Source organism: Acomys minous (assembly GCF_964271855.1).
Source record: "Acomys minous genome assembly, chromosome: 12".
Taxonomy (NCBI): domain Eukaryota; kingdom Metazoa; phylum Chordata; class Mammalia; order Rodentia; family Muridae; genus Acomys; species Acomys minous.
The window spans coordinates 23,598,798-23,626,608 of NC_140493.1; the positions used below are offsets into that span (position 1 = coordinate 23,598,798).

At 54.6% G+C, this 27,811-nt stretch overlaps 1 protein-coding gene across 2 annotated transcripts; it reads left to right on the forward strand.

The window, feature by feature from the left end:
- The first annotated feature begins 207 nt into the window (after positions 1 to 207).
- Positions 208 to 27,508, forward strand: CARD10 (caspase recruitment domain family member 10). 2 transcript variants are annotated; one of them, XM_084802967.1, is made up of 21 exons: positions 208 to 394; positions 663 to 914; positions 1,384 to 1,521; positions 3,620 to 3,945; positions 8,095 to 8,289; positions 9,674 to 9,829; positions 10,484 to 10,609; positions 12,302 to 12,493; positions 13,550 to 13,675; positions 14,712 to 14,827; positions 15,608 to 15,636; positions 16,195 to 16,318; positions 21,216 to 21,375; positions 21,647 to 21,758; positions 22,164 to 22,407; positions 22,569 to 22,638; positions 23,366 to 23,459; positions 24,487 to 24,645; positions 24,762 to 24,877; positions 25,580 to 25,695; positions 26,201 to 27,508. In XM_084802967.1, exons 1-21 carry the CDS (start codon positions 265 to 267, stop codon positions 26,436 to 26,438), a joined length of 3,219 nt encoding a protein of 1,072 aa, XP_084659093.1. In that variant the 5' UTR covers positions 208 to 264; the 3' UTR covers positions 26,439 to 27,508. The 2 variants fall into 2 exon arrangements, with proteins under 2 accessions (XP_084659093.1, XP_084659094.1); XM_084802968.1 differs by having other exon boundaries at positions 209 to 394; positions 25,583 to 25,695.
- Positions 27,509 to 27,811: the final 303 nt, after the last annotated feature.

Below are 27,811 nucleotides of genomic sequence, written 5' to 3' on the forward strand. Positions count from 1 at the left end.
GGGACTCAGGGTAGCAGGCTGCACCTTGTGGTAGGTGCAGGTAGCTGTTGCGCTCGTGGCCAGGACAAGGTGTGCTGCGGCGGCGCGCGTGGCAGCCCCGCCCCGTCGGGGGGCCGGGCAGGTGTGGGCGGGCCGTGCGGACCCCGCCAGGACTGGCCGGGAGAGGCGGCGGGAAACAGGAAGCGGGGGTGGGGGAGTGGGGAGGCGCGGCCGGCCCGGGAGAGCCGCCGGGAGGACGGCCCGGAGCGCGGCGGGGCGCCGGCGATGTGGGGAGGCCGGGGCAGCCGCGGGGCTGGAGGCGGAGCCAATGACCTCGAGGGCACCGCCCCGTCCCGCCGCCGAAGCCGTCGGCAGAGCACGGAGCAGGGAGCCCAGGGCAGTTGCAGCGCCCGTGGTAAGTGCGGTCTGAAGGACAAGGGCCGGACGGAGCGTGGATACAGAGGGACACGGACACGGGAAGGGCACTGTGGGAACCCGAAAGCACGTTTCTGAGGCAGCTTGGGACCCGGGATGACTTGGGCGGGATCGCGCGGAGATCTGGGAAGGTGCAGACAGAACAGCCTGGAGACACGGGAGGATCGAGCTTGATAGCGCCGGGACCCGCGGGCGACGCCCAGGTGCGATGGCCGCGGCTCCGTGCCCACCGTGCCTGTCGCCTGCAGACTCCGAGGACGGGGCCATGCAGGGCCGGGCGGACGCCAGCGAGGCCGACGAGGAGGCTGCGGCCGGTTCGGGGTCGGAGGCCGAAGAGGATGCCCTGTGGGAGCGGATCGAGGGCGTCCGCCACCGGCTGACGCGCGCCCTGAACCCGGCCAAGCTCACGCCGTATCTGCGCCAGTGCCGTGTCCTAGACGAACAGGACGAAGAGGAGGTGCTCAGCACCTACCGTTTCCCGTGCCGAGCTAACCGCACCGGTGAGCCCGCAGTCGCTATGGCCAGGGTTCTTGCTGGGCCCACTCTGGAGCAGACAGCTGGATGTGGTTGCTGGTGCCTATGGCGAGCCCTGTGGGATCTTTCCTGCGATCTTTGACCTCTCTGGTTCTCCCTGTCCCATTTGTGTGGCAGCGAACCCCTTAGAGAACCGGTTTTTAAGGCAGGGGACTTAAACCAATGAGAGTATTTTGCTTGGGCTAAGGCACAGGTGTGTGTGTACGTATGTATATGGGGTGCTGTGGACCTGCTGCAGTGCAGGTGCTGTGGGAAGGGTCTGGTGTTCCTAGCCAGGACAGACTGAGCTTTGCTCACTGATGTGTTGGGACAGGCCCCTGTGTGTGTCACAGCCCAAAAATCTGGGGAACGTGCGCCCTGGAGCACAGTGGGGGTGGAGAGCAGGGGCACTGGGGAAGCCCTCAGTCTGACCCCTGCTGCAACCTTTACCCTCAGGGCGACTCATAGATATTTTGCGTTGCCGAGGCAAGAGGGGCTTCGAGGCCTTCCTGGAAGCGCTGGAATTCTACTACCCAGAACACTTCACACTGCTCACCGGCCAGGAGCCCGCCCAACGCTGCTCCATGATCCTGGGTGAGCAATCTCAGTGGGTGCCCCGGCCTCACTGCCAGGGCAGAGGTTTCTTACGCTAGCCGCACCAGAGACCGTCTCTCATTATACCTGTTGGACAGATAAACCGAGGCACAGACCACAGAAGTTTAACCAGAGCCCCACCGCAGGTGGAGGCTGGGTCCAGAGTTCAGAGTCCACGTGCTTAGCCTCACTCTTTCTCCTGAAGAATCTTTTCGAATGGTATGGCTGCTCTCGCAGTTTCGCAGTTTCAAGTGTCTCATGTAAACAAGCAAGAGTCAGGGAGATGGCTCCGTGGCTAGCCTGATCACCCGAGTTCAATCCCCCCACGACCCACACAGTAGAAGGCCAGAACCAACTACTGAAAGTTGTGCCTTGTCGTTCACATACAAGCTTTCCACCCCCCACCCCCAAATAAAACAGATGTAATAAGACATCCAAGCCTAGTGTGTGGTGTTCACCTGTAACAACACTCAGGAGGCAGAAGCGGGACCAAATTTAAGGCCAGCCTAGGTTACGTAGTGAGCTGCAAGCCGGCTTTGATGACACATCTAGACCTTGCGTCTTTTTCGGTTTTTCTGGGACAGTTGGCAAGGCTCCTTGTCTGAGCAGTTACTTGGGACCTTGCTTCCCCCTTGTTTGAAGTGACAGCATTAGACGTGTGTCTGAGTGATGCTGGGACATTGCTTGTTTGTGGAATCCCTTGGTGGTGGACAACTCGGTTGTTTCCGGTTCTGTAACGTTTTCTCCTCCTATGGGCAGCCCTGTGCAGTTCTACTCTGAGCTGGGCAGAGTTTATGGAGTGGAGTTTCTAAAAAAAATGTATGACTTTTAAGTGTTTTATGATCAGAGTGCCCCCCCACCAAGCAGAGTGTGAAGGCCCTCTTTGCTGTATCTTTATAGATCCTGAACATGATTTTGAAACTTTTTTTTGCCAGTTAGGTAAAAATCATGTTTCAGATTTGTATCTTCTATGTTTTTGTTGTTGTTGTTGTTGTTTTTTTATTTTTTTATTTTTTTAGAGACAGGGTTTCTCTGTGTAGCCCTGGCCATCCTAAAACTCACTCTGTAGACCAGGCTGGCTTCGAAGTCACAGAGATCCACCTGCCTCTGCCTCCCAAGTGCTGGGATTAAAGGAGTGCGCCACCACTGCCAAGCCAGGTTTGTATTTTCTTAAGTGATGAAGTTCATCGTTTACTATTTAGTGAACAGTAGTTAAACAAGATGGGCAGAGCAGTGGTATTTATTTTTTATAGTGCAAGAAAGTTAACTAAGTTGATACACGGTGTAGTATAAAGAATGAAGCTAGCCGGTCGTGGTGGCGCACGCCTTTAATCCCAGCACTCGGGAGGCAGAGGCAGGTGGATCGCTGTGAGTTCGAGGCCAGCTTGGTCTACAGAGTGAGTCCAGAACAGCCAAGGCTACATAGAGAAACCCTGTCTCAAAAAACTAGAACCCTCCCCAAAAAAAAGATTAAAAAAATTTAAAAAAGAAAAGAAAAAAAGAGAATGAAGCTAATAAACTGGTGCTACTGTTACTACTGGTGGATTGAAACCGGTTTAGTTTTTTTTTGTTATGTTTTTATTTAGTTTGCTTCACTTGTTTTGTAGGAACTCTATGTATTATGGGTTTGAGTCCCACTATAGTCTTTTCTTTCTTTTTCTTTTTGGCTTGTTCTTTAACATTGTTATCTCTTTCACTTTTCAGAGATGTGTTTTGGTTTTGGAACTTTGAGATAAGAGTTATTTGTGTAGCCCTGGCTGTCCTAGAACTCTGTAGACTAGGCTGGCCTTGAATTTGGAGACCCACCTGCCTCTGCTTTAGCAGTTCTGGGTTTAAAGGTGTGTACCACTGCTAGCTGGCCAGAGGGTTTTTTTTTTTAAACTTTATTTTAATACAGATTTGTTCACTTTTTATCCTCTCATAACTCCTGGATTTTATGCCTTGTTTGGGAAGACCTTTCCTATCCAACAATAGCAAAAATATCTTCCAGAATTTTCCCCCAGTGATTTTATGGTTAGAATCTTTCTGTGAAGTCCAGCATCTCCCTGGATTTTATTTGACCCTCCTGAGTATTCTTTTCCTCCCCCTGTCCTGGCAGACGAGGAAGGGCCTGAGGGCCTGACACAGTTCTTGATGACTGAGGTACGGAGGCTTCGCGAAGCTCGGAAGAGCCAGTTGCAGCGAGAACAGCAACTGCAGGCCCGAGGCCGGGCGCTGGAGGAGGAGCGGGCAGGGCTGGAGCAGCGGCTGCGGGAGCTGCAGGCGGCACAGGAGCGCTGCCAGCGGCTGCGGGAGGACTGGGAGGCGGGCAGCCTGGAGCTGCTGAGGCTCAAGGATGAGAACTACATGATTGCCATGCGCCTGGCTCAACTCAGCGAGGAGAAGAACTCAGCTGTGCTGCGTAGCCGAGACCTGCAGCTTGCAGTAAGCCATGGGGAGATGGTGGGGTAGGGTGGAGGAGATGGGGGAGAGAGGAGAAAGAGAGAGGGAGAGGGGGCGGGCAGTGGGGCAACATGGTCATCAGTACAAATTTCAGAGTCATCACTCACCTGATTTTGACTGAGCATCAGTCCTGGACCACTCTGTGTTCACACTGTATTACGTACGTTGTACGTTATGACTGGTTCTGTACTCAGACACCCACGCAAAGCACATGGCTGTTAGTGACAGGTTTGTTTGCTCTTTCCCACCCCTCCCCCCAAGACAGGGGTTCTCTGTATAGCCCTTGCTGCCCTGGACTTGCTTTGTAGAGCAAGGCTGGCCTTGAACTCATAGAGATCTGCTAGACTTTGCCTCCCAAGTGCTTAGATTAAAGGCATGCACCACACTGTGCCTTGTATTAGTGGCAGTTCTAAAAATGCGTGTTGCAGAATAACATTATGCCTACACATGGCCGTTCTGGGAATAGTTTTATTTTGTTACTATTATTATTATTATTATTTTTTGAGACGGAGTCTGAAGTATCCCCAGTTGGCCTTAAGCTAGAGATGTAACTGAGGATAGCCTTGAACTTCTGACCCACCTCCCAAATGCTGGAGTTCCTGGAGTCTATGTAGTGCTAGGAACTCCAGGGCTTTGTATGTGCTAGGCTAGTACTGTACCGAGGCATACCCCTACCCTCTGGGAATAGTTTTGGTTATCACATTAGCATTTAGTAAGTAGAGGCCAAGGATGCTGCCACATGCCCTACCATGCTAAGGATAGCCCCACCACAGATTTACAAGGCTCTGAATGTCAGTAGTGCCAAAGTGATGAAACTCTGAGCTGTAAGGATTCAGTGAGGTCAGGGCTTGGAATGTCAGGTGCAGAGCGTTTGGCAGAGGCCGTGCTCCGAGCCTGCATTCTCTCAGCCATGACAGTTACCCAGCGCAGGTTTCTCGAGTGGCCTCATTTCATCCTCACCAATGCAGGCACATTGTTCAGGTCCGTTCCCCAGAACAGATGCAGGGGTCCACACTGGTAAAGAGGCTTGTTCAAGGTCTCAGAGCCTACGTATGAACTGCACCTGCCTGGTCCCCAAACAGGCCTCCTCCTGGGATGCCTTTCTGCTTGTTCCTGTCCCACTGATGCCTCTCCCAACAGATCCCCAGGTTGCTTTTCAAGGACTGAGGGTCTCTCAATGCCTGAGGGATGGAACTGGTCTCTCACTCTCCTTCATTTTCCTTGGGACTCCAAATGGAGTTTCTGCCACGTTTGATGACCACTGTGTGTTGTCCCAAGTACCAAGAAGCTATGTGGGTCAGAGGTCTTGTGCCAGCGGCACCCAGCAGGCCCCTCTCTAGGAAAGAGCTCACTGTGGATTCTGACCTTGGTATTTGGAGCCCTCCCTGATAAGCCTGGCTTTAGTGTTGGTGGTGATGACACAGGTACTAGGGGTCATGGATAGCTTATGGGTCTTTGGAGCACCGTTGTCTGGGTTTGTTCATATTGGCTGGCCCAGTGTTTTGAGGGGAGAGGGAGGGACTCAGATTGCTGACATCCCACTTGAGGTGCTGGTAGTGTGTTAGCAGTCAAGAGTTTATTGGCCATCCTCTTTGTGTGAACATCTGCTTCGTGTTTGGTGCTAAGTGGAGATTCAGATTGCTCTCAGTTGCGGTGTTAACATAGGGCCAGGCCTCATCCTCAGTGCCTCAGTTTCCTCATCCTTAAAGCAACAAGTCACTATGAGGACGGTTTGACATTGTGAAGCACCCAGAGTTCTAGGCTCCGTCCTGAGTGTTTGCTCTATGCACACTTTTCACTTCCCCATTGGGGTTGGTTGCTCTTGTGGCTTTCACTGCCAGAGGAGGAAACTGAGGCACAGAAAGGTTGTTTAGTGCTCTTTCCTGACATCTGGAGATTGAAGAGGCTTTGCTGCCTGCCTTGCTGAGGGGTGACGGGACGGGGTGGGGGTGGCGGGGGGTGGGGGTGGCGGTGTCTTCTTTCTTCCCCAGAGCTATTCCTCTTTTTTCTGAAAGTGGCATGGGGGCTTTGTCAGGCTTTCCCTGAAGGGGTCCCCCTGCACCTCAGAGAAGGCAGCCTGATGGTCACTGTCCCAGCTGGGCTGCCAGAGGCTGTGTGCTGGCATCCTCTTTGTGAGCTGGATCTGTGCACGTGTGACTGGGAGATGTCCTGTGTGTGTTGGGTCCTTGGGGTGGGGGCTGCTGGGGTTCCGGAATCCTGGGAGCTGAAGAAGATGCAGGGGAAGGTTTCTTTGCCACCTGTGGTGCGCATGGATGGGAGCATCTGCTTCCGTGGCTGCTCTTGCCTTTAATGGGTAGAGAGTGAGGAGATCAGATGAGCAGAGGAACCCCCCACATCCACCTGCACGTCTCGGAGCTTTTCCTGTCTTCAAGTTTAAAGAAGCCTTGCAGGTGGAGGCGCTCAGCACAGCCAACGGGGCCAGCCTCAGCAGCTTGGTTTCCTCCCACCGTGGACAGGTGTCTGTGGTGGCTGATTTAATACCGTGTTTTATAGGGTGCAAAGTTAATGAGCTGTTATTTCTAAGCAACATAAATTTAAGGAGCGAACACTGTAATTTTGTGCCCGGGAGTTTGTACACTGGGATTAAAGGCATCTCAGTTTCCTGGGGCTTGCCTGGGGACCTGTCTTCTGCCCGCACCGCACACACACTGGGGAAGCCGGCTGGCCTTGAGGGTCAGGCAGGAACCTGGGTGTGCAGCTGCGGTTTGCTGTGAAGGGTGTGGCCAGACCTGCCCTTGAAACCAGCTGTCTTTCTCCGCTGGGTCACAAAGCATGTTTTGTTGAGTGGAAAGGAATGCGGGGTGTGTGTGTGTGTGTGTGTGTGTGTGTGCGGGGGTGTCAAGACTTTCTGAGTCTTTGTGGAAGAGGAGGAGTGGACTGTTAATTTGAGGAGCTGCTGACCCAGCTTCAGACCCGGGTGTGTGTATGTGGGCCCTGATCTGGGAGCTGGAGGACCGGCATTCGTTCTTTAGACCAGGACAGTCTTAGAACACCAGAGGTTGTTGTGGTCTTTCCCTCACAGTGACCTCACTGATGGCCTGCACCTGTTGCTCCTCTTCCCTCAGCCTGGCCACCCCCAGATCCCACATGCGTTTGGCTAACATCCCTGGCCAAGAGCACTGGTTCTCCAGCAAACTGACCATGCGTGTCGGACTTTGGGCCAAGTTGCTATCACCGGCTGCCTCACCCCTACCCCAGTTCCCGAGCTGGGCTCTGCCTTCCCACACTGAGCTGGTGACAGGCCAGGGCTCTGGGCTTACTTTAAAGGCCCACAGTGGCTGTATCTCACTGGTGGTTGCCTCACAGCCTTTGTCCTGTCATTGTCTTCTTCAGTTCTTAAGAGCTCTGGGAGGCAGGGGGAGGGGACAGGTCCCTGGGGTTGATGATAAAACTGAGGCTGAGAGGAGATGAGGTGCTTGTTTAGGGCGGTGGGATAACAGGCGGAAGATAAGTACTGAAGCCTAAACCTGGATCGGGGGTGGGGGGTGGGGGGGTGGGGACAGGGGTATTGCACACGAGCCAGCAAGCCAATCCTCTGGAGAAAACCTCCATAAGGATTTTCTTTTCTCTTCCATTTGCTTAAAGACACGGTCTCACTATGTAGCCCAGGCTGGCCGTGAATTTTTGCCAGGCCTCCTGCTTCAGCCTCCTGAGTGCTGAGATTATGGGCGTAGTTCCTTTGTGAGCTACTACTGGGCTGGAAGGGCAGTCCTCGGCTAATGGCTGGATGAGGCAGTCAGGCTCATCACTTCTCTCTCCTCCTTTTGGTCTAGATAAGAACCCCCAGAGAGGCGTGGCCAGAGGCATGCCATGCTCAAGGCCTCCCTCAGCTCAGCAGAGCTGGGCCCCTGCCTGTTCTCTAGTAGCCCTCCTCTCTGTCATATTGACATTGGCCAAATTGTGCGTTATATGTAGGGCGCCTTGTCGTGGCTGTCCCTGGGAGGCTAGCCTTGGCTTGGCCCTTTTCTCTCTTCCCTGTTACTTGCATATTTGACCAGCCTGGCTCCTCTTCATAGGAACCCCTGCTTGGGCTGTCCAGGGACCTGGGGACCCCTTGAGGTGGCTTCTGATGGGTCCCGTCCAGGCTGATGCATGTGTCTTGGGCCTCAGGTGGATCAGCTCAAGCTCAAAGCCAGCCGGCTGGAGGAAGAGTGTGTGCTGCTGCGGAGGGCCCGGGGGCCGCTGCTGCCTGGGGCTGAAGAGAAGGAGAAGGAGCCCGATGGTGCGGATCTTCTCTCTGAGCTTCGGGCAGAGAACCAGCGGCTGATGGCTTCACTGCAGGAGCTCCAGGAAGGTCTGCAGCAGGTAGGACCCTGGTGTGGGGGATGGGGAGCTCCAGGAAGGTCTGCAGCAGGTAGGACCCTGGTGTGGGGGATGGGGAGCTCCAGGAAGGTCTGCAGCAGGTAGGACCCTGGTGTGGGGGATGGGGAGCTCCAGGAAGGTCTGCAGCAGGTAGGACCCTGGTGTGGGGGATGGGGAGCTCCAGGAAGGTCTGCAGCAGGTAGGACCCTGGTGCTGGGGATGGGGAGCTCCAGGAAGGTCTGCAGCAGGTAGGACGCTGGTGCTGGTGCTGGGGGTTAGCCAGAAGCCTGCCTCTGCTGCTCACTGCTCTTTTGACACCAGAGCCCAAGGACGGCAGCACCAGAGGCTGACACAAGCGGGGGCCCACTTCTCACCTGAAACTCTCAGTGGAGGGCCCTTAGCATCCTGTTTTTCCTGGGGGTTCAGTCTGGGATCTGCAGCCAACCCCCAGAAGTCTCTGAACCCTATAAAACCGCACCCCCGAGTGTATGTGGGCATTTTCCTGGAGAAAGGGTCCCGATATCTCCTAAAATGAGGTGTTAGAGATGAAGCCCAGGGCCCTGACTTACATACACCCCAGCCCTGGTTTCTCCTGATGTGGTCATTTTGTTTTGACCTGGGCTCACTCTAGTCCTGGCTGATCTAGAGCTGGTTATGTAGACAGACTGGCCTCATATCTGTGGTAATCCTCCTGCCTCTACCTCCCGAATGCTAGAATTACAGGTGTGAGCCACCGTGCTTGGTAGGTAGACTTAGGTTTTCTTGAGACGGGTCTCAGTATATAGCCCAGACTGGCCTTGAACTCCTCCGTCCTCCCGTCCCCGTCTCCCGAGTGCTGTCCCTGTCTCCTGTGTCACCACTCCTGGTTTTTCTGGAATTTGTGAAGAAAGTCTCTGACCCTGAAGTAGTTGAGGGACCCCTAGGTCTGTCTTGGTGGCTCTAGGACTTTCTTGGTGACCTGTCTTGAGTCAATGGCAGTGTGGACTTGCTGTTGTGGAAGGAACAACGTTGTTTATTTTGTGGGGTTTGGGGTGCTTGATTAGATGTGGGCCCAGCGGCTGAATCCTGTAGTTGGAGGTGTGGGGGTAGGCCTTGGGAAGAGTGCTAGGTGTGTGGCCAGACCAAGTGGGAGTGGGCTAGGGTTTTGTTCACCACCACGGTCCTGGCCGAGCTCAGAGCACACCTTCATCCACTTCCTCCCTGAGCTGCATCTGTTTTGTAGCGGCCACTCTCCAAATAGGGAGACTGAGGCCCAGGTACCGAGCCTGGGATAATAGACATTTGGCTAATTTTGAGAGTTGAGAGCTATATGTCTCCCTTTCCTCCATGTGCCCAAGGTGGGTTGGAGGGGCTAGGGGTTGAGGTAGCCTCCCACTTTACCCTGCAGGAGATGAGCCGGCCAGGGTCTGCAGGATCTGAACGCATCCTATTGGACATCCTGGAGCATGACTGGAGGGAGGCGCAGGACAGCAGACAGGAGCTGTGTCAGAAGCTGCACGCCGTGCAGGGCGAGCTACAGTGGGCCGAGGAACTGCGGGACAAGGTAGGGACCACTGCCTGTCTCCCCACCCCATTCCGATCCACCGGCTTCTGCTAAATGCCCTGGTCTAGGAGGGGGACACTGTCCGGCATTGCCGGTGTACCCCAGCAGCCTTCCATTGGTGTCTTCAGCAGGCACTCGGTTCATTCATCTACACTCATTCATCCTTGTTTGTCAGTGGGCCTATTTGGGCATTGCGGATTGGTTAATAAACACATCCAAGACTCCATAAAAGGAGTCCCAACACACACACACACACACACACACACACACACACACACACACACACACACACGTATACACATCCTTAATATTAAATTACAAAAATAAGTCTTCAACTCCAAGGCTTCCACTCCTGGAGAGGGTGTTTCTAGCAGGTGGGCACATAGAGTGCACACAAACGTAGTTCACAGAGCTGTAGGCTGTGGTGCTGAGAAGGAGTAGAGAAAAGAAAGGGGACTCCAGCCTGAAGTTTCCATGGGAGGACCAAAGTCAGCACGGAGGGTGCTGTTGGAGCTATCAAGCCCGTTTTTACGGCTTAGGCAGTTGAGCTCAGTGGGACAAAGGTAACGGTTGAGGAAATCTTACTGGGAGAGGTGGGTACTAGTTCCTGGGTTTTTTGGTGTTCTGAGGCTGGCCCACCTGCCCTGCCCACAGTACCTGCAAGAGATGGAGGATCTGCGGCTCAAACATCGGACGCTGCTGAAGGACTGTGACCTCTATAAGCACCGCATGGCCACTGTGCTGGCCCAGCTGGAGGAGATTGAGAAGGAGCGGGACCAGGTGAGCTGCAGCCTGCTGCATGGCACCCCCTCATCCCATCACAGATGCAGGATTGAGAGACTTTAAAAGTGCGCTGGTGAGGGCTGGAGAGGTGGCTCAGTGGTTAAGAGCACTGCCTGCTCTTCAAAAGGACCCCGGTTCAATTCCCAGCACTCATATGGCAGCTCACAACTGTCTGTAACTCCAAGATCTCTGACACCCTCACACCAACGTACATAAATTAAAATTAAATTTTAAAAAATATACGAAAAAGTGTGCTGGTGAATTGAGGTGAGGCTGGCTGGCAGGCTAGGGAGATGGGTAAGCGTTTCACGTATACCCAGGCAAGCCTGCGAGTATGCTGGCTTGTGAAACACGGGCCTCAGTTACCCACTGGTCCAAGATGACTTTCAGTCTCCCAGAGACTCTGCTCCAATCCTCTCATAGCACAGGGCCCAGAGAGCGTCAGCCTTGCTGGTGACCGCACAGGCAGGCAGGCAGGCAGCACTGCAGCAGGGCCCAGACCCTTGGTAAAGCACACAGCGGTCCTCAGATTGCAATCAGGCGCTCTGCCTTTTTCTTTGAGTACTTCAGAGTTCCGATTTAGGTCTGAGCTCCCCTGCCTTCATCCCATCCTCCCGCATCCCAGTTCTCAGCGTGCCGGAGGGACCTGCTGAAGGAGAAATTCTCAACGGTTTTGGCCTGTGTTCCTGGGAGGGCTGCAGGGTGGCTGAGGACCTCAGACCAGTTCCTTTATGTCCCTGTCCACTGGGGTCAGCAGGGCAGGAGGCTGTGTTCCTACCACACATGTTGGAATGGCCTTCTGGATCCCCTGGGGGCCTTTAGAATGTAGCTTTGGGGTGCTATCCCAGGCATTGTGATTCTGGTACTTTGGGGCCACCAGACTACTCCCAGCCCTCAGGCCTTTGATCCTAGCTCCCATAGATGCAGTGTGGGCAAGTCTGGACCTGGGCCTAGCTCTCAGGGACTTCATCTTCACGGGAGTAAAGAGCATTGGCTGCACCAGGCTGGGTTGGACTCCTGGTACCTGTAGGGACCCAATTATTGTGATTAAAGTTAGGTGCACAGCCAGTCTCCTGAAAGTGTCTTTTTGTTTGTTTTTGTGTCAGGGTTTCTCTGTGTAGCTCTGGCTGTCCTGGAACTCGTCCTATAGACTGGGCTGGCCTCGAACTCAGAGCTCTGGCTGCCTCTGCTTCCTGAGTGCTGGGGTTTAAAGGCATGCACCACCATGCTCAGCTAGAAAGCATCTTAAGTTTAGGGTATAGTGCTCTTGGACTCTGGCCTTTCTAGCCAGGGCAACCTGTAGCCCTAGTGGTGTTGCTTTTCCACCTGCAAGTGAGGCCAGCGGTCAGTCCTCTTCGTTCAGTGGCCCTTAGCCTTCCTAACATTGCAACCCTTTATACAGTCTCTCAACCATACAGTTATTTTCACTGGTACTTCATAACTGTAATTTTTGTTACTGTTATGAATCATAATGCAAATACTTTTTTGGAGATAGAGGTTTGCCAAGGGGGTTACGACCCCACAGGTTGAGAAACACGGTCCTAGTCTGTCTATGTATGGATGAAATGAGCTGATGCTAGACCCAGGGCCCCCATAAAGCACCCCACAGGCGACAGCACCATCCTTGTTCCATCCAGCCCACTGAGCCAGTGCGACTCCCTCAGAGGCTGGCTACCCTGCTCTCTCCAGGCAATCCAGAGCCGAGACCGGATCCAGTTGCAGTACTCCCAGAGCCTCATTGAGAAAGATCAGTACCGCAAGCAGGTGCGGGGACTAGAGGCAGAGCGCGACGAGCTGCTCACCACAGTCACCAGCTTGGAGGGGACCAAGGCCATGCTGGAGGCACAGCTGCAGAGGACGCAAGGGGGCTCCTGTCTCAAGGTGAGTGGGGCCAGAAGTATAACACCCTGGGACTGGGGTGCCGGGGACTTGGGGAACCTTGCTTTGTGGGGGAAGAAAATATGCTGGGTTTAAGGCTGGGCTTCCGCTGTGAGCTCTCAGCCAGGGCTGGGAACATGTGGGCCTTACTGAGGGACCTCAGCTGGGCGGGAATGTGGTCGAGATGAACAATAGCTTGCAGCTGAGAGGTTGTAGGGTGGGCTCTGGGTTTCTGTGACTGCTTTGGCACGCAGGATGGTTTGAGCTGACTGTAGACAACTCTGCAAGGTTGGCTGCCAAGGACTCTCAGAGGCAGCTAGTCTAGTCTAGTCTAGGCCTCGAAGTCCCACAAGAGAACAGCTGGTCCTGTCCTTTCATAGTGAGGGAGCCCAGAGGGGGTCGGGGGTCTGCTGGAGGTCACACATTCGGGCGGTACTGGCGCAGAGCCTGGAGCCCTGGTAAATCAGACCAGTGGTCCTTGGGCTCTGCCCGGAGCTCTGCTGTTCCCTGTTTTTCATCACTTGTGATGAACTTGTGGGCCTGGAGGAGTAGGAGGAAGAAGCATGAGTGTGTGACCACTTATGTGTCAGAACCTCGTTGGCTTTTGCTCTGAGGTAAAGACAGACCAAATCTGCCCCACCCGGGCCCAGTAGGGCCTCTCCACCCACTTAGCCTGGTTCTGTGGGCCTCAGTATTGCAAATCCTAGACTCTGTTGTGGTCCGGCCTCAGGACCTTTGTATGTGCATCTGCCTAGATCTTCCTTCCCAACTGTACCTACTTAATACCCTGGAGTCTACAGTTCAAATCCCACTTTGCCTGGAAAGCACTGAAGTGCCAGGCAGGGTGAGGCCTCGGTTGTGCTCTGTGCCCAGAACACATTCTTTCTGCTGCCCTCACCTTTGGGGTGATTTTGTTCCTCTGCTGGCTTGTAGTCTGTGCCCCTCTGAGGCATGGGCTCTGGCACCCTCTGCCTGGCACATGGCAGGTGTGCAGTACTGACTGTGGCCAGCCTGGGTTGAGCCTGCTCACCCTTCCTCCCTCTCCTCATCCTCTGGCAGGCCTGTGCCTCCTCCCATTCCCTGTGCTCCAACCTCAGCAGCACCTGGAGCCTCAGCGAGTTTCCTTCCCCACTGGGAGGCCCGGAAGCTACAGGAGAAGCTGTGGGATCTGAGCCCCACACCTCGGTAAGACATCACCTACACCAAACACAGGGAACCCTGGGACTTTCCTGTGTTGCCAGCGTGTCTTGTGTTCATTTTGTCAGCCATTGCATGTCACAGACGAGCTCAGTGAGGCCCAGGGAGGTTGAGAATCACGCCCCTCCCCAGCCATGTGTGTTTGTATGTGCAGGTGTTTCTGCATGTTCATATGTGTGCTGGTACACGTGTGTATGCATGTGGAGACCAGAGGTCAGCCTTAGGCATCATTCTTCAGGATCGGTCCACCTAGTTGTTTTTTTTTCTTCTTTGAATTATTATTTTTTTAAAATTTTTTTCAGGTAGGGTTTCTCTCTGTAGCCTTGGCTGTCCTGGACTCACTTTGTAGACCAGGCTGGCCTCGAACTCACAGAGATCCACCTGCCTCTGCCTCCCTGAGTGCTGGGATTACAGGAGTGTGCTATCATGCTCAGCTATTAATTTTATTTTTAATTATACATATGTGTGCTCATCTGTGTGTGGGTATGTGCGGGTGTGTGCACATGAGCGTGGGTACCCTCAGAAGCCAGAGATGTCTGGTCCTCTTGGAGCTAGAATTAGAGGTAGTTGTGAGTGCCTGATGTCGGGCTAGGAGTGGAACTTGTGTCCTCTGAGAGCAATACAAGCTCTTAGTGAGGCAATCTCTTCGGCCCTTACTTCGTCTCTTTTTGAGACAGAATCTCTCGCTGGGATCTGAAGCTCTTGGGTAGGCCATGCTGACTGGCGAGCAACCCACAGGGATGCTCCTGTCCCTGCCTCCCCGTCACTTCTCACTGGGATTACAATGCGTACCACCATGCCAGGCTTTTTTGTGTGGGAGCTGGGGATCCAGCTCAGGTTCTCATACTTGCTCAGCAGGCACTTCACTGGCTGAGCGTCTCCCAGGGCCCGCAGGTGTGGGGAGCCCTTGTACAACTGTGGGCTTGTGTACCTTTCCTTTTTTCTGGGCCTCAGGTCCTGTCTGTGAGCTGAGGGCTGGGGTGGGTGAGTTTGGTGTGACAGTGCCTTATCCTGGGGGTTACAGGAGGAAGCCACAGACAGCGAGAAGGAGATTAACCGGCTCTCCATCCTGCCCTTTCCGCCCAGTGCCGGCTCCATTCTCCGCCGGCAGCGTGAGGAGGACCCAGAGCCCCCTAAGAGGTAACCTGCTGGTGGGGGTGGGCAGCAGCAGGAGTTCCTCAGTGAGGGTCCCCAGTTAGCTGCCAGAATCAGGCAGGACCAGTAGTCCCCTCGCCTGGCTGCCCTGAAGCTGTCAGAGCCCTAGAAATAGTGAGGTCCAAAGAGGAACCAAGTCGGGTCAGGCTAAGGCCAAAGGGCAGAGTGGGCGCAGTTGGAGTCCAGCACTCGGGTGGGAAAGTCATGGGAGGCAGCTTGAGATCTCAAATTCTCAACCCCCAGAAGCCTGGTTTGTTTCAGGTTGGGGATACAGAGAAAGTTTCCAGGGGCAGGGTACCCAAGGCAAGAAAGCCAGGCCCCAGGTTCTGTCAGCCACAGCAGGCAGGTCAGAAACCCAGCCACATCCGTAATGGCCAGAGCAGGATGTGGGATTTCCTGTCTCCTGGTCCTTCCCATTATTGCCTTTCCCCTCTGAGTGGCCTCCTGATGGGAGGCTGGGCTGGGGGAAGCTGTGGTGCCCACAGGCTTGCTGTGAAGTGATGTGCTCTTACAGGGGTGAGGAGGGTGGTCTAGCTCCGAAAGTACAAGAAGGAGCCAAGGAGTGAGAGATCAGGGCAGGTGGCATCGAAGGACAAGCTAGTTGTGGATCAAAGCACTTAACTCCTTGCCTTGTGGCTTTAGAGGGCTGGGTGTCTTGGGTGTCCTGGGCCTGGGTCCTGGTCATTGTTTGCTGGAGGATTGAGGCAGGAGGTGGGGCAAAGGGTCACAGGTCTCATCGGCTACCCCTGTCTCCTCCCCATTTAGGTCTTTTAGCAGCATGTCGGATATCACAGGTAATTGCCAGGGCTCTGGGGGAGGCCCACTTCGGGGATCTTCTTGCATCTGACCTAGATCCTGTGTGCTGTCTGCTCTTTTTTTTTTTTTTTTTTTTTTTGTGGCCGGGTGGGGGCGGGGATGTTTGAGACAGGGTTTCTCTGTGTAGCCCTGGCTGTCCTAGACTCAGGCTGGCCTCGAACTCACATTGATCCACCTGCCTCTGCCTCCCAAGTTCTGGGATTTAGAGGTGTGCGTCACCACGCCTGGCTGTGCTGTCTGCTCTTCTGGCCTGTCTTCCCTTCCCTGTGGCTTGTCCGTGCCCCTGAGCAATCTGGAAGGCTGCATGGGAAGCTCATGAGAAACAGGGTCTTGCTTTCACACCTGCTCTTGGGTGTGCCACGTGGGGCCCCTCAGTTCCTGCCCACCTCTTCCTCCTTTAGGAAACTGGAGCCTCACCCCGTGGCCCTGGCCCAGCTCTGTGCTCCTGGGGCCACTAGCCTGCCAAACCCCCTTTCATCGCCTTCAGCTGTCGCTGTCCCTGTTTTCTAAACTCCTGACCTCCTCTTCCTCTCCAGGGAGCGTGACCCTTAAGCCCTGGTCCCCTGGCCTTTCTTCATCATCCTCATCTGACAGCGTGTGGCCTTTGGGAAAGCCGGAAGGCCTCCTGGCCCGGGGCTGTGGCCTGGACCTCCTCAATAGGTATGCAGTTCTCCAGGATGGTGGGGTAGGGTTTGGGTGTCACCTGCAGCTGTGTAGGGTTGAGGACTCAGCCGGGAGGCGGCGGGCCACACATCTGTTCCAGGCATCTGTGAACTTTAAGGTCTTCAGACAGTGCCAGCCCCTGGATTCAAACCCTGTTACCATTGTCTGTGCTATGTGAGCTCCGGCTGCTCCCAGCTCCTGGGGCCTCAGTTTCCTCCTAGGCTAAAGGCAACAGTGACTTTTTTTTTCTTCACGTGGGTGTCTAGAAATTTCTGGCTCGGGTGAACAAAGCGTCCAGCTCTACCAGGCCCAGTATTAGCTGCTTCTGCTGCCCTCGTTCCAGCTTCCTTTCAGCTAGTCTTCTCTGCTCCGAGCTCTTTGTGGGCAGGATCTGAGCTACTGACTATGGCAAGGGCCACCGCAGGAGCCCCTGTAGCCGTTGTGGCCACAAACCCCAAACAGAAGTTACAAAAATTAGAGCAGGATGCCCTGAAAATGACCCACTCAGTTCACGGGGGTGGGGTTGTAGGTGGTGGTGGTGGGGTGGGTGAGAAAGATAGCCTCCCTGCCCCGCTGCCTCCACATGACCTTTGAACTCTGAGCTGCTTTAGAAAGGAAAGGTTGGCCGGGAAATGGCCTGGAGTCAGTGAGGAGGGAAGAAGGAGAGATGGAACATGACAGTTGAGGTCATATGAGTCCCAGTGGGCTCTGTGACTCGGGCGAGGACATGCAGATTTTGGCTTGTGCAAATTAGATGACTGGGAGGAGGATGCTGCAGTTCTATGCCAGGGCAGTCGCTAGCTGGTTCACTCCTGGGACCAGGCGTTGTGTTCACTGTCCCTGTTTCATAAATTACAAAACACTAATGAATTTGCTTAAGGCACCCAGCTGAAAGGTACCAGGACCGTCTTCAGGGGCCAGGCCACACTTAGGAATGCTAGCCACTGTGTGATGGGGTTGGGGTAGGGCATTGTCATGTCAACCAGAGCAGGACTTCCTAGAGGCAGCGTGGCCAGGCCTCCAGCACCCCACCCACCCACCCACCCACCCTCCCTCCACCCTCTGCTCCTGTTGCAATCCCAATGTCGGCAGTGGGCCCAGGGTGACATTGTCTCTGCCTGTGCAGGACGTGCTGAAGGGGGAAGGGGCGGAGGTGCCTCCCTTCCTGCCTGCCGTGGCCCTTCCTCCAGCCTGGCTTGCAGCAGCCTGCTGGCTTCCTTCCAGGGGGCGCCAGGATGCAGTACTGGGAATGAAGGCCTGGCCCAGCTCTGGGGCTGTGATCACCAGGGCCACTTCTGCTGCTGTTCTGGGGAAGAGGGCATTGGCGGGAGAATACAGACCAGGCTGGGCTCTGGTGGCTGAGGGAGAAAGGGGGACAGGCCCTCACTTAACTGCAGGTCAGGGTGACCCTGGCAAGATAGGAGTATCCAGTGTCTTAAGTTCAAATCTTACTGTTCACTGTTACCCTGGGGGCTTGGGAAGGCCAGTGTATTTCCCAGTGCCTCAGTCTCCTGCTATGTGATGCGGATCTATGACAGTGTCTGTCTCTGGGATCTTTTTTATTTTTCTTTTTCTTCAGGGTTTCTGAATTAAGCAGTACCTGGCTCATTCTTGGGTATTCTAGCTACTACAGTGGCTGTACAGAACCCATCTAGGTGGGTGTGTGTGTGTGTGTGTGTGTGTGTGTGTGTGTGTGCAAGCAAACATGGTCAATGGAGTAGACCATGGGAGTGTATGCATGCACAGGTGTGCTGGCCCATGTCTGCAAGTGTGCTGGTATGTGTGTGCAGATGTGCCAGCAGGTGTGTGCAGGTGTGCCGGCGTGTGTGTACAGGTGTGGAGGCTGGAGTTGAGGTTAGTGACTTCCTGTATGACTGTTGATCTTAATTCCCTGCATGATGGTGTGTGTGTGTGTGTGTGTGTGTGTGTGTGTGTGTGTGTGTGTGTGTGTGTGTTAGGGGACAGGGCTGAGAGCTAGAAGATGACTGGACATATTACTGTGTCGGGGAGGTGATGAGGGAGGCTAAGAATGATGTGAAGCACTGGGTCCAGAGAGAGTTAGAAAATCAGCAGGGACCTGCACCTGTCTTACAGGACCCTTACATGGTCTTAGAGAGTCTAGAATCTTCTGACCATATATAGAGAAAGTTCTAACAGTCTTTGTCCAGATCTCCTACACACTGGTTGTGCCACCCTTGGCAAACGATAGCTACTTCTTCTTCTCCTATTTTTTTCCCCCGAGACAGGGTTTCTCTGTGTAGCCTTGGCTGTCCTGAACTCACTTTGTAGACCAGGCTGGCCTTGTACTCACAGCGATCCACCTGCCTCTGCCTCCCAAGTTCTGGGATTAAAGACATGTGCTGCCACTACACCCGGCATGATAACTCCTTTGTACCTCAGTTTCCCATATCACCAACATGGTAGCATCGTCACCAGAAGCATTAATGCTCCTAGTCTGTGCAGCCAGTCCCTGGCTGATACAAACCAGACCCTGTACACCCTGGAGACCATCCCACAGTGCCCTGGGACAAGGATGCTCCCAGGACACAGAGCCATCATCACTCACTGCTGGCAGAAGTGGCAGGTTCTCTGACATAGCAGAGGAGGGGCTGGGATCCCCTCTCAGAGTTGGAGAGCCCCTGTCCTTCCCAGGCCCCAGTGCCCTAGTCTCACACAGGGTCAGGATCAGCTAGTGTGCCCTACGCTCCCCGCTCCTCTGAATCTGCCGAGGTCCCAAACGAGGGGATCTCTGCACACTATTGGCACCCAGCCCCAGGCTGGTCCCAGACACTGACAAGTGCTTAGGGCAGGCTGCGTGCTTGTGTGGCTCAGGGAAGTCACGGTGTTTTTTGAGGACCCTGGGAGGGGTGGTTGTCCTCAATATTCCAGAGGAGGTGTGCCAGAGCTGAGTCCTTAGGTTGTGGGGTCAGCAGAAGTGTGGGAGGAAACTGAGAGCAGCTGTCTGGGTACTTAGGGATGACAGCCATGGTCTGTGGGTTTGCAACAGTTGGGGCACCTGGACCAATGGGATTGTCCTCAGTTCTACATGACAACAGGAAATTGCCAGAGTGGATTTTATTTTTTTCAATTATATTTTGTTTCTTTAATGTGGGTATGGGTGTGAGTGTGTGGCGTGTGCGCCATAGAGTAAGTGTGAAGGTCAGAGGACAACGTGTGGGATTTGGCTCTCCGTTTCGATCATGTGTAACTCTGACCACCAGGCTTGAGGCATTTACCTGCTGAGCAATCTCTCCGGCCTGGCCAGAGGGTCTCGAGCACCTCCCTTGAGGGCATCGTGCCGAAAGCATGCCACATTTCCACTCACATCTGGATGGGTTGGGATGAGCCGGGCCTGAGGGGTGGGACACGGCCTCAGTGGTTAGTCAGGCCACGATGCTGTTTCCCTCTATGCCACTCTGCTCTCTCCGCTTTTCTGACCTCACATCTAGGTAAGAAAAACCTGGAAGATCTTGAAACCAAAGGCTCCTGAGACAAAGGTCCAGGCTTGGGGATGTGGCTCAGTTGACAAGAATACTTGCTTACAGTGCACAGAGCCCAGTACTATGTGAACCTGGCATGCTGATATACACTTGTAATCCCAGCACTTGGGAGGCAGAGGCATCAGAAGTTCAAGGTCATCCTCAGCTACATAGAGAGCCAGCCTGGGGTACCTGAGAGCTTAATTAAGAGATGGAGTGTGGTCCAGTTTACTGGAGAGGAATCATGATTGCATTTTTGTTGTTGTTGATGTTGGGTTTTTTTTTTTTTGTTGTTTTGTTTTTGTGTTTTGAGACAGGGTTTCACTGTGTAGCCTTCGCTCTCCTGGACTCACTTTGTAGACCAGGCTGGCCTCGAACTCACAGAGCTATGCCTGCCTCTGCCTCCCGAGTGCTGGAATTAAAGGTGTGCGCCACAAGATTGCATTTTGTATCCTATTCTGCTGAGAAGAGAATTAGTCAGGGCCCTGGTGGCATTCCACGGCTGCATGCCTGCTCACCTCTTTCATTTGACCCTCCCGCTCACAGGGCCAGAGGGTTGCTGTTGTCACCCTCATCTCATGGACAGGCAGCCAGTTTGTGAGTCCAGGGCATGCTTTAGATAGAGTGTAGTGCAGGCGAGTCCACACTACAACATTTCAACATGAGGTTGTTATCTGCATAGTTTATATTTTGTGCAACTGAGTTACAAAAAAAAAAAAAAATCTCATAATGTTTAAAGTAACTTAAGATCTTGTGTATTGGGCTCCACTGATTGTTATCCATGGTGGCCTGTGTGCCATGGGTTGGGCATGGGCGTGCGGCACCTGGAGTTTCTTGCTGCCTTTGTTGCCACTGTTAGTATCGAACCTTCTTTCAGTCTGGTACTCTGTGCCACAAGCTTCCTTCCCATCACCCCTGAGGCCCCCGCCCACTGGCACAAAGCACCTTTGTTCCCTACAGTGAGGTGGCCCAGGGGCATCTTCCCTACCCTCTGCTCCCATCCCCATCCAGGCCAGATTCTAAGGGAGCCCCCCTCTAGGGCCTGTGAGCTAGACAGGCTGTGGTTCTTCCTCAGTGTGCTAGACACTGGTTTTGGTGTTAGTTAGACACTGTACCAGGGGGTACAGGCTGGATTTCACAGATGTGGGGGCCTGAAGGGCTTTGAAATGGGCAGAACCGAAGAGGAAAGACAAAACCTGGCACAGGAGGTGCTGCTGGGGGGCAGGCGGTGGAAGAGGCTGTGTCTGGCTTCAGTTTTGAAGCAGCGGCAGTGTGACCAGGCAGGGGAGCAGGTAGTGCGGACAAGGGTACTTCCGAGTGCCTGGCCTGGATGAGACTGAAGGCGGCAGAATCACGGTGCTCTCCATGTTCATCGTCACAGTGCTGACTTCCCGCCTCCCTCTTCTTTTTCTCAGGTCTCTGGCCATCCGAGTGTCTGGCTGGAGTCCTCCTGGGGGCCTGGAGCCCCAGGATAAGAGTCCAGATAGCCTGCCTGTGCTTGGGGACAGATGGTCTGGGGCCGTGGTACGAAGGGTGCTGTCTGGGCCTGGGTCAGCCAGGACAGAACAGAAAGAGGTGAGACACCCCCACTCCCCACCCCCCACCCCCATCTCAGGATAAAGAGTTCTGCTTTAACAAGGGTGGACATCGGTTGGGGTGTGGTGGTGGGGGCAGCATCTGTGGGCGGGGCTTTTGGTGGGGGAGGAGGGTGGCGATTGGTTGAAGTAGAAGTCGCTCTGACCTCAGCCTGCAGTGAATATCATCTTGATTTGGTGGAGTGGGAGGTGGAGCAGGATGACAGAGCTACATCCCTAAAATCATTCACTGTCTGCCTGGGTTAACTCAGCCAAGGGCAGAAGGCAGTGGCCTGGAGGGGGCCGGCTTGGAAGCTGAGGCTCAGCAGAGGACCTTGCCCTGGAACCATGGCTCTACACGTCCCTTCCTGCTGGACTCAAAGGGTGAGAGTCTGGCCTACGGGAGAACCTGCAGAACTCAAGAGACCCAGCCAGTCAGGGCTCCTTTCTGCTTTGGATATGGGTAGGAATAGAAGGGCCCAGAAGCGGATGTAGAAGCCCATGTCCCAGTGCCCTGCAGGGCTGTGGCCTCTTTTTTGTGGGTGCATGCGTCCTCTTTCTGGATTTAGTAATGGCTATTTGTGAAAGGAACATTGTATTAGGAGCCCAGAGAGCTGGCTTTGACTCCTGGCGCTGTTTGTTAGTGACTAGGGAGCTTCAAGCAAATCCCGACTTCGTCCTGTACCTCACTTGAAGAAGGTCCTTGCAGCCCAGGCCTATAGAGGGTCCCTTGAAGCTGATCCCTGGGCTCATTAGCCTCCTGTGTCCTCCTTACCCTGCCAAACCCAGCCTGTCAGTCCTTCCATGAGGCCCTGGATGCCTGGGCAAAAGGGCCGGCTGCCGAGCCCTTCTACATCCGAGCCAACCTCTCCCTCCCCGAGCGGGCGGATCCCCACGCCCTTTGTGTGAAAGCCCAAGAGATCCTACGGCTAGTGGACCCAGCATACAAGCGGAGGCAGGAATGGTTCTGTACACGAGTCGACCCCCTCACCTTACGGGACCTGGACCGGGGCACTGTGCCCAATTATCAGAGGTGATGCTGGAAGCCTGGGGGTGGGGGGTGTGGTGCCCTGTGGGTAGCTCTCTTTCTCCGGGATTCCCTCACTGCCTTCTGGGACACATTGAGTCGGAGGGGAAGAGATTCGGGCTTGCTTTTTTTTTCTTCCAAGTGTGTGACCCATCTTCTTCCCACAGAGCTCAGCAGCTCCTAGAAGTCCAGGAAAAATGGCTGCCATCCGGCAGGCACCGAAGTCCTCGAAGCAATGTAAGCAGGGGTGGCAGGAAAGGAGCGGCATCAGAGACACACCAACAGGCTGGTGTCCAGGCGGAGGGGCGGGCTGAGTATTCTGTCATCCTTGAGGAAAGAGAAGAGGGTTCCTACTTTACAATGTGTGTGGATTTAATGGATCTACTGCGTGCCTAGGAGACAGAGCGTGAGCTTTCCTGGGCAGGATGGTTGAGAGATGGAATGGAATGGGATGGGCCTTGTGCTCAGGAATATGTGCCAGAGAACAGGAAGATTCTCTTTTTCAGACCCTGGGCTGGGTCACCACTGTAAAGTTGGTAAAGTGAGGTTCCCTGATAAGGTCCCTGGGAGACCCCGTTGCTGGAGAGTTGCCAGCGAGTGTGTGTTCCAGGCAGATTGCCATGAGCTTGCGGCCGTGTGGCTGTGCTTGCGTCTCTGCTGCTACCGGAAGTTGTTCTCCTGCCTTTTGGACAGCAAGCAGCTTCTATGAGTCCATGCATGTCTGGGGCCTAGTGCTCGCCCCCTGTGCTTGCGTTGTAGGAGTCAGGCTTGGGCTACTCAAGATTTTGATGCTAGTTTATTGCCTGGGGGTGGGCTGGGCTAGGCTAGGGAGGGGTAGGTGGGGGATGGGTTGGGGGTGGGTGAGCTATATGTGGACGTGTTGAGCACAGACAGCAGCAATGGCAGGATACTCCCTGGGCTGGATGGGTTGTGCTTAGCGGATCTTCCTTCCTTGTGTTCCCAGCTGAAGAAGCGAGCCCTGGGGCTGGTGAGGCCCAAGCCTGCAGGGGGCACTGCAGGAGACTCAGCGGACCAGCCACCTGCAGAGCCCTGCTCAGGTGAATCTGAGGGCAGGGGAGCCGGCTCACTGCTCAGGTGCCCAGTGTGCCTTTTGAGTGGCCGCTGGCTTGGCAGTGGGAACAGTCTGGATGGACAAGGCTCCCTGAGGGTGGGATGGATGGAAGATAGCCCTTTGGCAGGTGATGGTATGTGTATGCGTGTATGAGGGTTGACATCGGCACCAGGCACCACACCAAGGAGAGGAAGGGGCTGGGGAGGAGCCAGATGAGGAAGTGGCACTTCTGAGGGTACCATTCATGTAGAGGTTAGGGAAGGTTTCGGGAGCGAGGCCCTTTCAACTGGGGCCTCCAAAGAGGAAGAGGAGCCTACTGACAGGAGGTGTGGTTCATGTACAGTCACAGGAACGTGGTGTGGGTGGTGGCTTTGGAGGGCAGTGGGTGTGGAGAGACGGTCTGAAGTCCAGGACACTCAGCAACCCCTTGCTCAGGGGCTTCCTCTCTAGTAGTGAGACAGTGAGCGTAGTTAGAGTGAGGAGCCATGTAGCATGTGCTAGGGACCTAGGAAGGTGTGACTTGAGCTTGGGATGGCTAGTGGAAGTTACCTGGGCCGACAGGTGCAGATGCATGGCTTTGAGCTGCAGGCAGAAGCCCTCACAAGGCAGGCAGCTTAAAGCAGGAGCACAGTCAGAGGCTGTATTCTCACCTCTGGGAGGCTGTGGCCTTTGCCCTGGGATGTTGGGAAGTCAGTGGTACATTGAAAGCAGCGAATCACATGATTTGGTAGATCATTGGAAGCCTCTCCCTAAGTGCTATGTGGGGGAGTGGCCTGTAGGGGGCAGAGCTGAGACAGGATCAGAAAGATGCCTTCTGCCAAGAGTCCCTGCTCTTTTCTGGTCTTGCGTGGGTGCCTGTGAGTGAGAGAGGGTGGGGGGGGGAGGTAGGGGAGAGAGAGAGAGAGAGAGAGAGAGAGAGAGAGAGAGAGAGAGAGAGAGAGAAAGAAAGAAAGAAAAGAAGATGGTGTTGGCTTTAAGTGTCCCATGCCTCTTCCGTACCCTCTCCTCTGTAGAGTTGGAGCGAAGCCTCAAGCCCTACAGCTTGGTGCGACCACTATTGGTATCTGCCCTGCGGCCCGTGGTCCTCCTGCCTGAGTGCCTGGCTCCTCGGCTCATCCGCAACCTGCTGGATCTGCCCAGCTCCAGGCTGGACTTCCAAGTGTGCTCTGCAGGTGAGCCTGCCATCTAGGTGGGTGAGTGGATTGGCTGGGAGGTAAGGGGTAAGGGGTGTGCATGTTGGTGGCACTGGGTAGCCAAGCCTGTGGCCCTGAGTCCTGCATGTCCACAGAAAGCCTCTCTGGAGAGGAACAGTGCACACCCTCGGCTCCCGGAGCCCCAAAGGCCTGGCCTGCCACTCCTGGGCTGGGCAGCAGGATCCGTGCCATCCAGGAATCTGTTGGGAAGGTAGGTGCCATTTGGGACCCAGAGCCAGCATCTGGGTGTCCTGATGGGCTTCTCACCACCTCCCTGGGGTAGTTGGGTCAGGACCATAAAATAACTCTTGGGAATCACCTGAGGAGTGGGCTGGTATTTTCTTCTTCTTCCTTTCTTCCTTTCTTCTTCTTCTTCTTCTTCTTCTTCTTCTTCTTCTTCTTCTTCTTCTTCTTCTTCTTCTTCTTCTTCTTCTTCTTCCTCCTCCTCCTCCTCCTCCTCCTCCTCCTCCTCCTCCTCCTCTTCCTCTTCTTCCTCCTCCTCCTCCTCCTTCTTTTTCTTGTTTTTCAAGACAGAGTTTCTCTGTGTAGCCTTGGCTGTCCTGGACTCACTTTGTAGACCAGGCTGGCCTCAAACTTACAGAGATCCACCTACCTCTGCCTCCCGTGTGCTGGGACTAAAGGGGTGCACCACTATGCCCGCCTTGGGCTGGTATTTCTTACCTGAGCATCCTCATTTCTGAACTTCTGTTATCCTGCTTGCTGGCTAGAGCCACAGGGAGGTGGCTGGTGGGGAAATTGGGACCTGATCTTCCTCCAGGTCACTCATGAGCCTTGTTCTCCAGTCTTTGGTTCTTTGCTCATGAAGCAGGACTTTTCCCGTGGGAGGTGGTGACAGGATGGGGGCAGCGGGGGAGTTAGGCCCAGGAGTAAGCTGTCTGTCTGTTCCTCCGAGAAGAAGCACTGTCTTTTGGAGCTGGGTGCACGGGGCGTGCGGGAGTTGGTACACAGTGAGGTCTATCCCATAGTCATCCACGTGGAGGTGACAGAAAAGAACGTCCGTGAGATCAGGTGAGTGGTGGCCATGTGTGGGCGCCCCCTGGGGAAGCCTCTGTCTCTGCATCTGCTGCCTGTCTGTGTGTTTGTATTGTGTGTATGAATTATGAGTTTGTATCTTTAGAGAGGGTTAGGTCCATATTTTGTATATCATGTGTATGTATGTATCATAGGCATTTATACCATGTGTCTCATAGATATGCATGTATCAATCATGTGTTTGTATATCATGCACTGTAAGTGTATCTTGTCTCTGTTATGCACATCAGGCATGCCTCATACAATACATAGTATGTATTATATATGTATCATGTTTCATATGTATATCGTGCTTTTGTTGTATCATGTGTTGTATGTGTGTATTGTATATCAGTATGTATTGGTGTGTGTTATGTGTATTGTCTGTCATGTATGTCTATACATATAATGTGTATCATGTGCATGTGTCATGTGTATAGCACATGTATGTGTGTGTGCGTATGTGTGCGCAGCCTGCTCTGATAACCTCCCTCTTCTCCAGGGGCCTGCTGGGCCGGCCAGGCTGGCGGGATTCAGAGCTGCTCCGTCAGTGCCGGAGCTCAGAACAGTGGCTCTGGGGACTGCCGTGTTCCTGGGTGCAAGTGCCTGCCCATGCATGGGGCCATGCAGAAGAGCTGGCCAAGGTGGTGCGTGGCCGTATCTTGCAGGAACAGGCTCGCCTTGTGTGGGTGGAGCGAGGCAGCAGCCGAGGAGGCAGTGGCAGCAGCAGTGAGGCCTGAGGACCCCTCCTGTACCTAGTCCTTTTCCAGCCACTATCCAGACCTCCTCCATCAGATGCTTGGCCTCCTCCATCAGATGCCTGGCTTCCTCCATCAGATGCCTGGCCTCCTCCATCAGATGCCTGGCCTCCTCCATCAAATGCCTGGCCTCCTCCATCAGATGTCTGGCCTCCTCCATCAGATGCCTGGCCTCCTCCATCAAATGCCTGGCCTCCTCCATCAGATGCCTGGCCTCCTCCATCAGCTGCCTGGCTTCCTCCATCAGATGTCTGGCTTCCTCCATCAGATGCCTGGACACTCTGTTTATGCCTTGGCTGCCACCTATGCGGGAGAGGGTGCCAGCTGACAAAACCCTGTGTCTATAGTGGAGTCAGGCCTTCCTTGGTTGGGGCCTTCTTTGTTCCCCATGGACACTCCAATGTGGGACCTCGGTTCTGGGCTCTCACCAGAGTCTGTCATTGGCTCTGCACAGACTTGCGGGAGCCCCCGGGGCAGATCTTGCACCTGTCCCCGACTTGCTGCTCTGGGTTTCCTCACTAGCTCCCATGCCCCCATGTTTCTGTTTGTGGTTCTTACGTGTGCGTCTGGGCCCTCTCCTTACACACTCACCCTGGAATAGAGTTCTCACACCGCTGTTCAACTTTGCACACTCTTATCCCCATGGAGCTCCAGTTCTGCCCCTCCACCTGGGTGCACAAGGTCTCTGGGGTCCTCAGCCTGCTCTGCCCAGCACCATGTGACCCTCCCACAGTTCACTGGCATTTCTCATGTGTGCTGTCATGCAGATAGCGTGGCTGCCCTGGTCAGCTCGCACCCTTGTGGCTGCTCGGGTGTATCATCTCTCCTGTGTAAACATCACACCATCGTTGTGACACTGGGCACTAACACATGTGAGCTCTGCCCAGCATACCGGGACATGTTCTCCTGGCTGGCTTTCTGTTCCCCACCTGCCTCTAGGAGGCAGAGTGGCGGTGCTGCTAGGCCATCCGAATGGTGGGCTTGTGGGTAACTAACTCCCAGGCCCCTTCACTCATGCTGCGTATAATGAGTCATTAAAGTTTGTCATAGAAGTTGGTGGCCTTATGTATGCCTGCTTCCATCCCTGGCCTGGGGCCCCTGCTCCACAGCTCTCCTCTGTCCCCATCCCCAGCACTGGCAGATTCCACCTTCCAGGTGTCTGCCAGCTTGCTCAGTTCATAGGGGACAGGGTCACATTTCCCTTGTCTCCTCCCAGAGACGCCTGCCATCTGTGCTGGCATCACCTTACTTGCCCCAGTGCCAGGTGGGGGGCCCCTCAGCCCTGCCTTCCCCATCAACAGAGTGCCCTCGGGTGCAGGTCGCTGAAGCCAGCAGGACATGAGTGACTCAGGGAG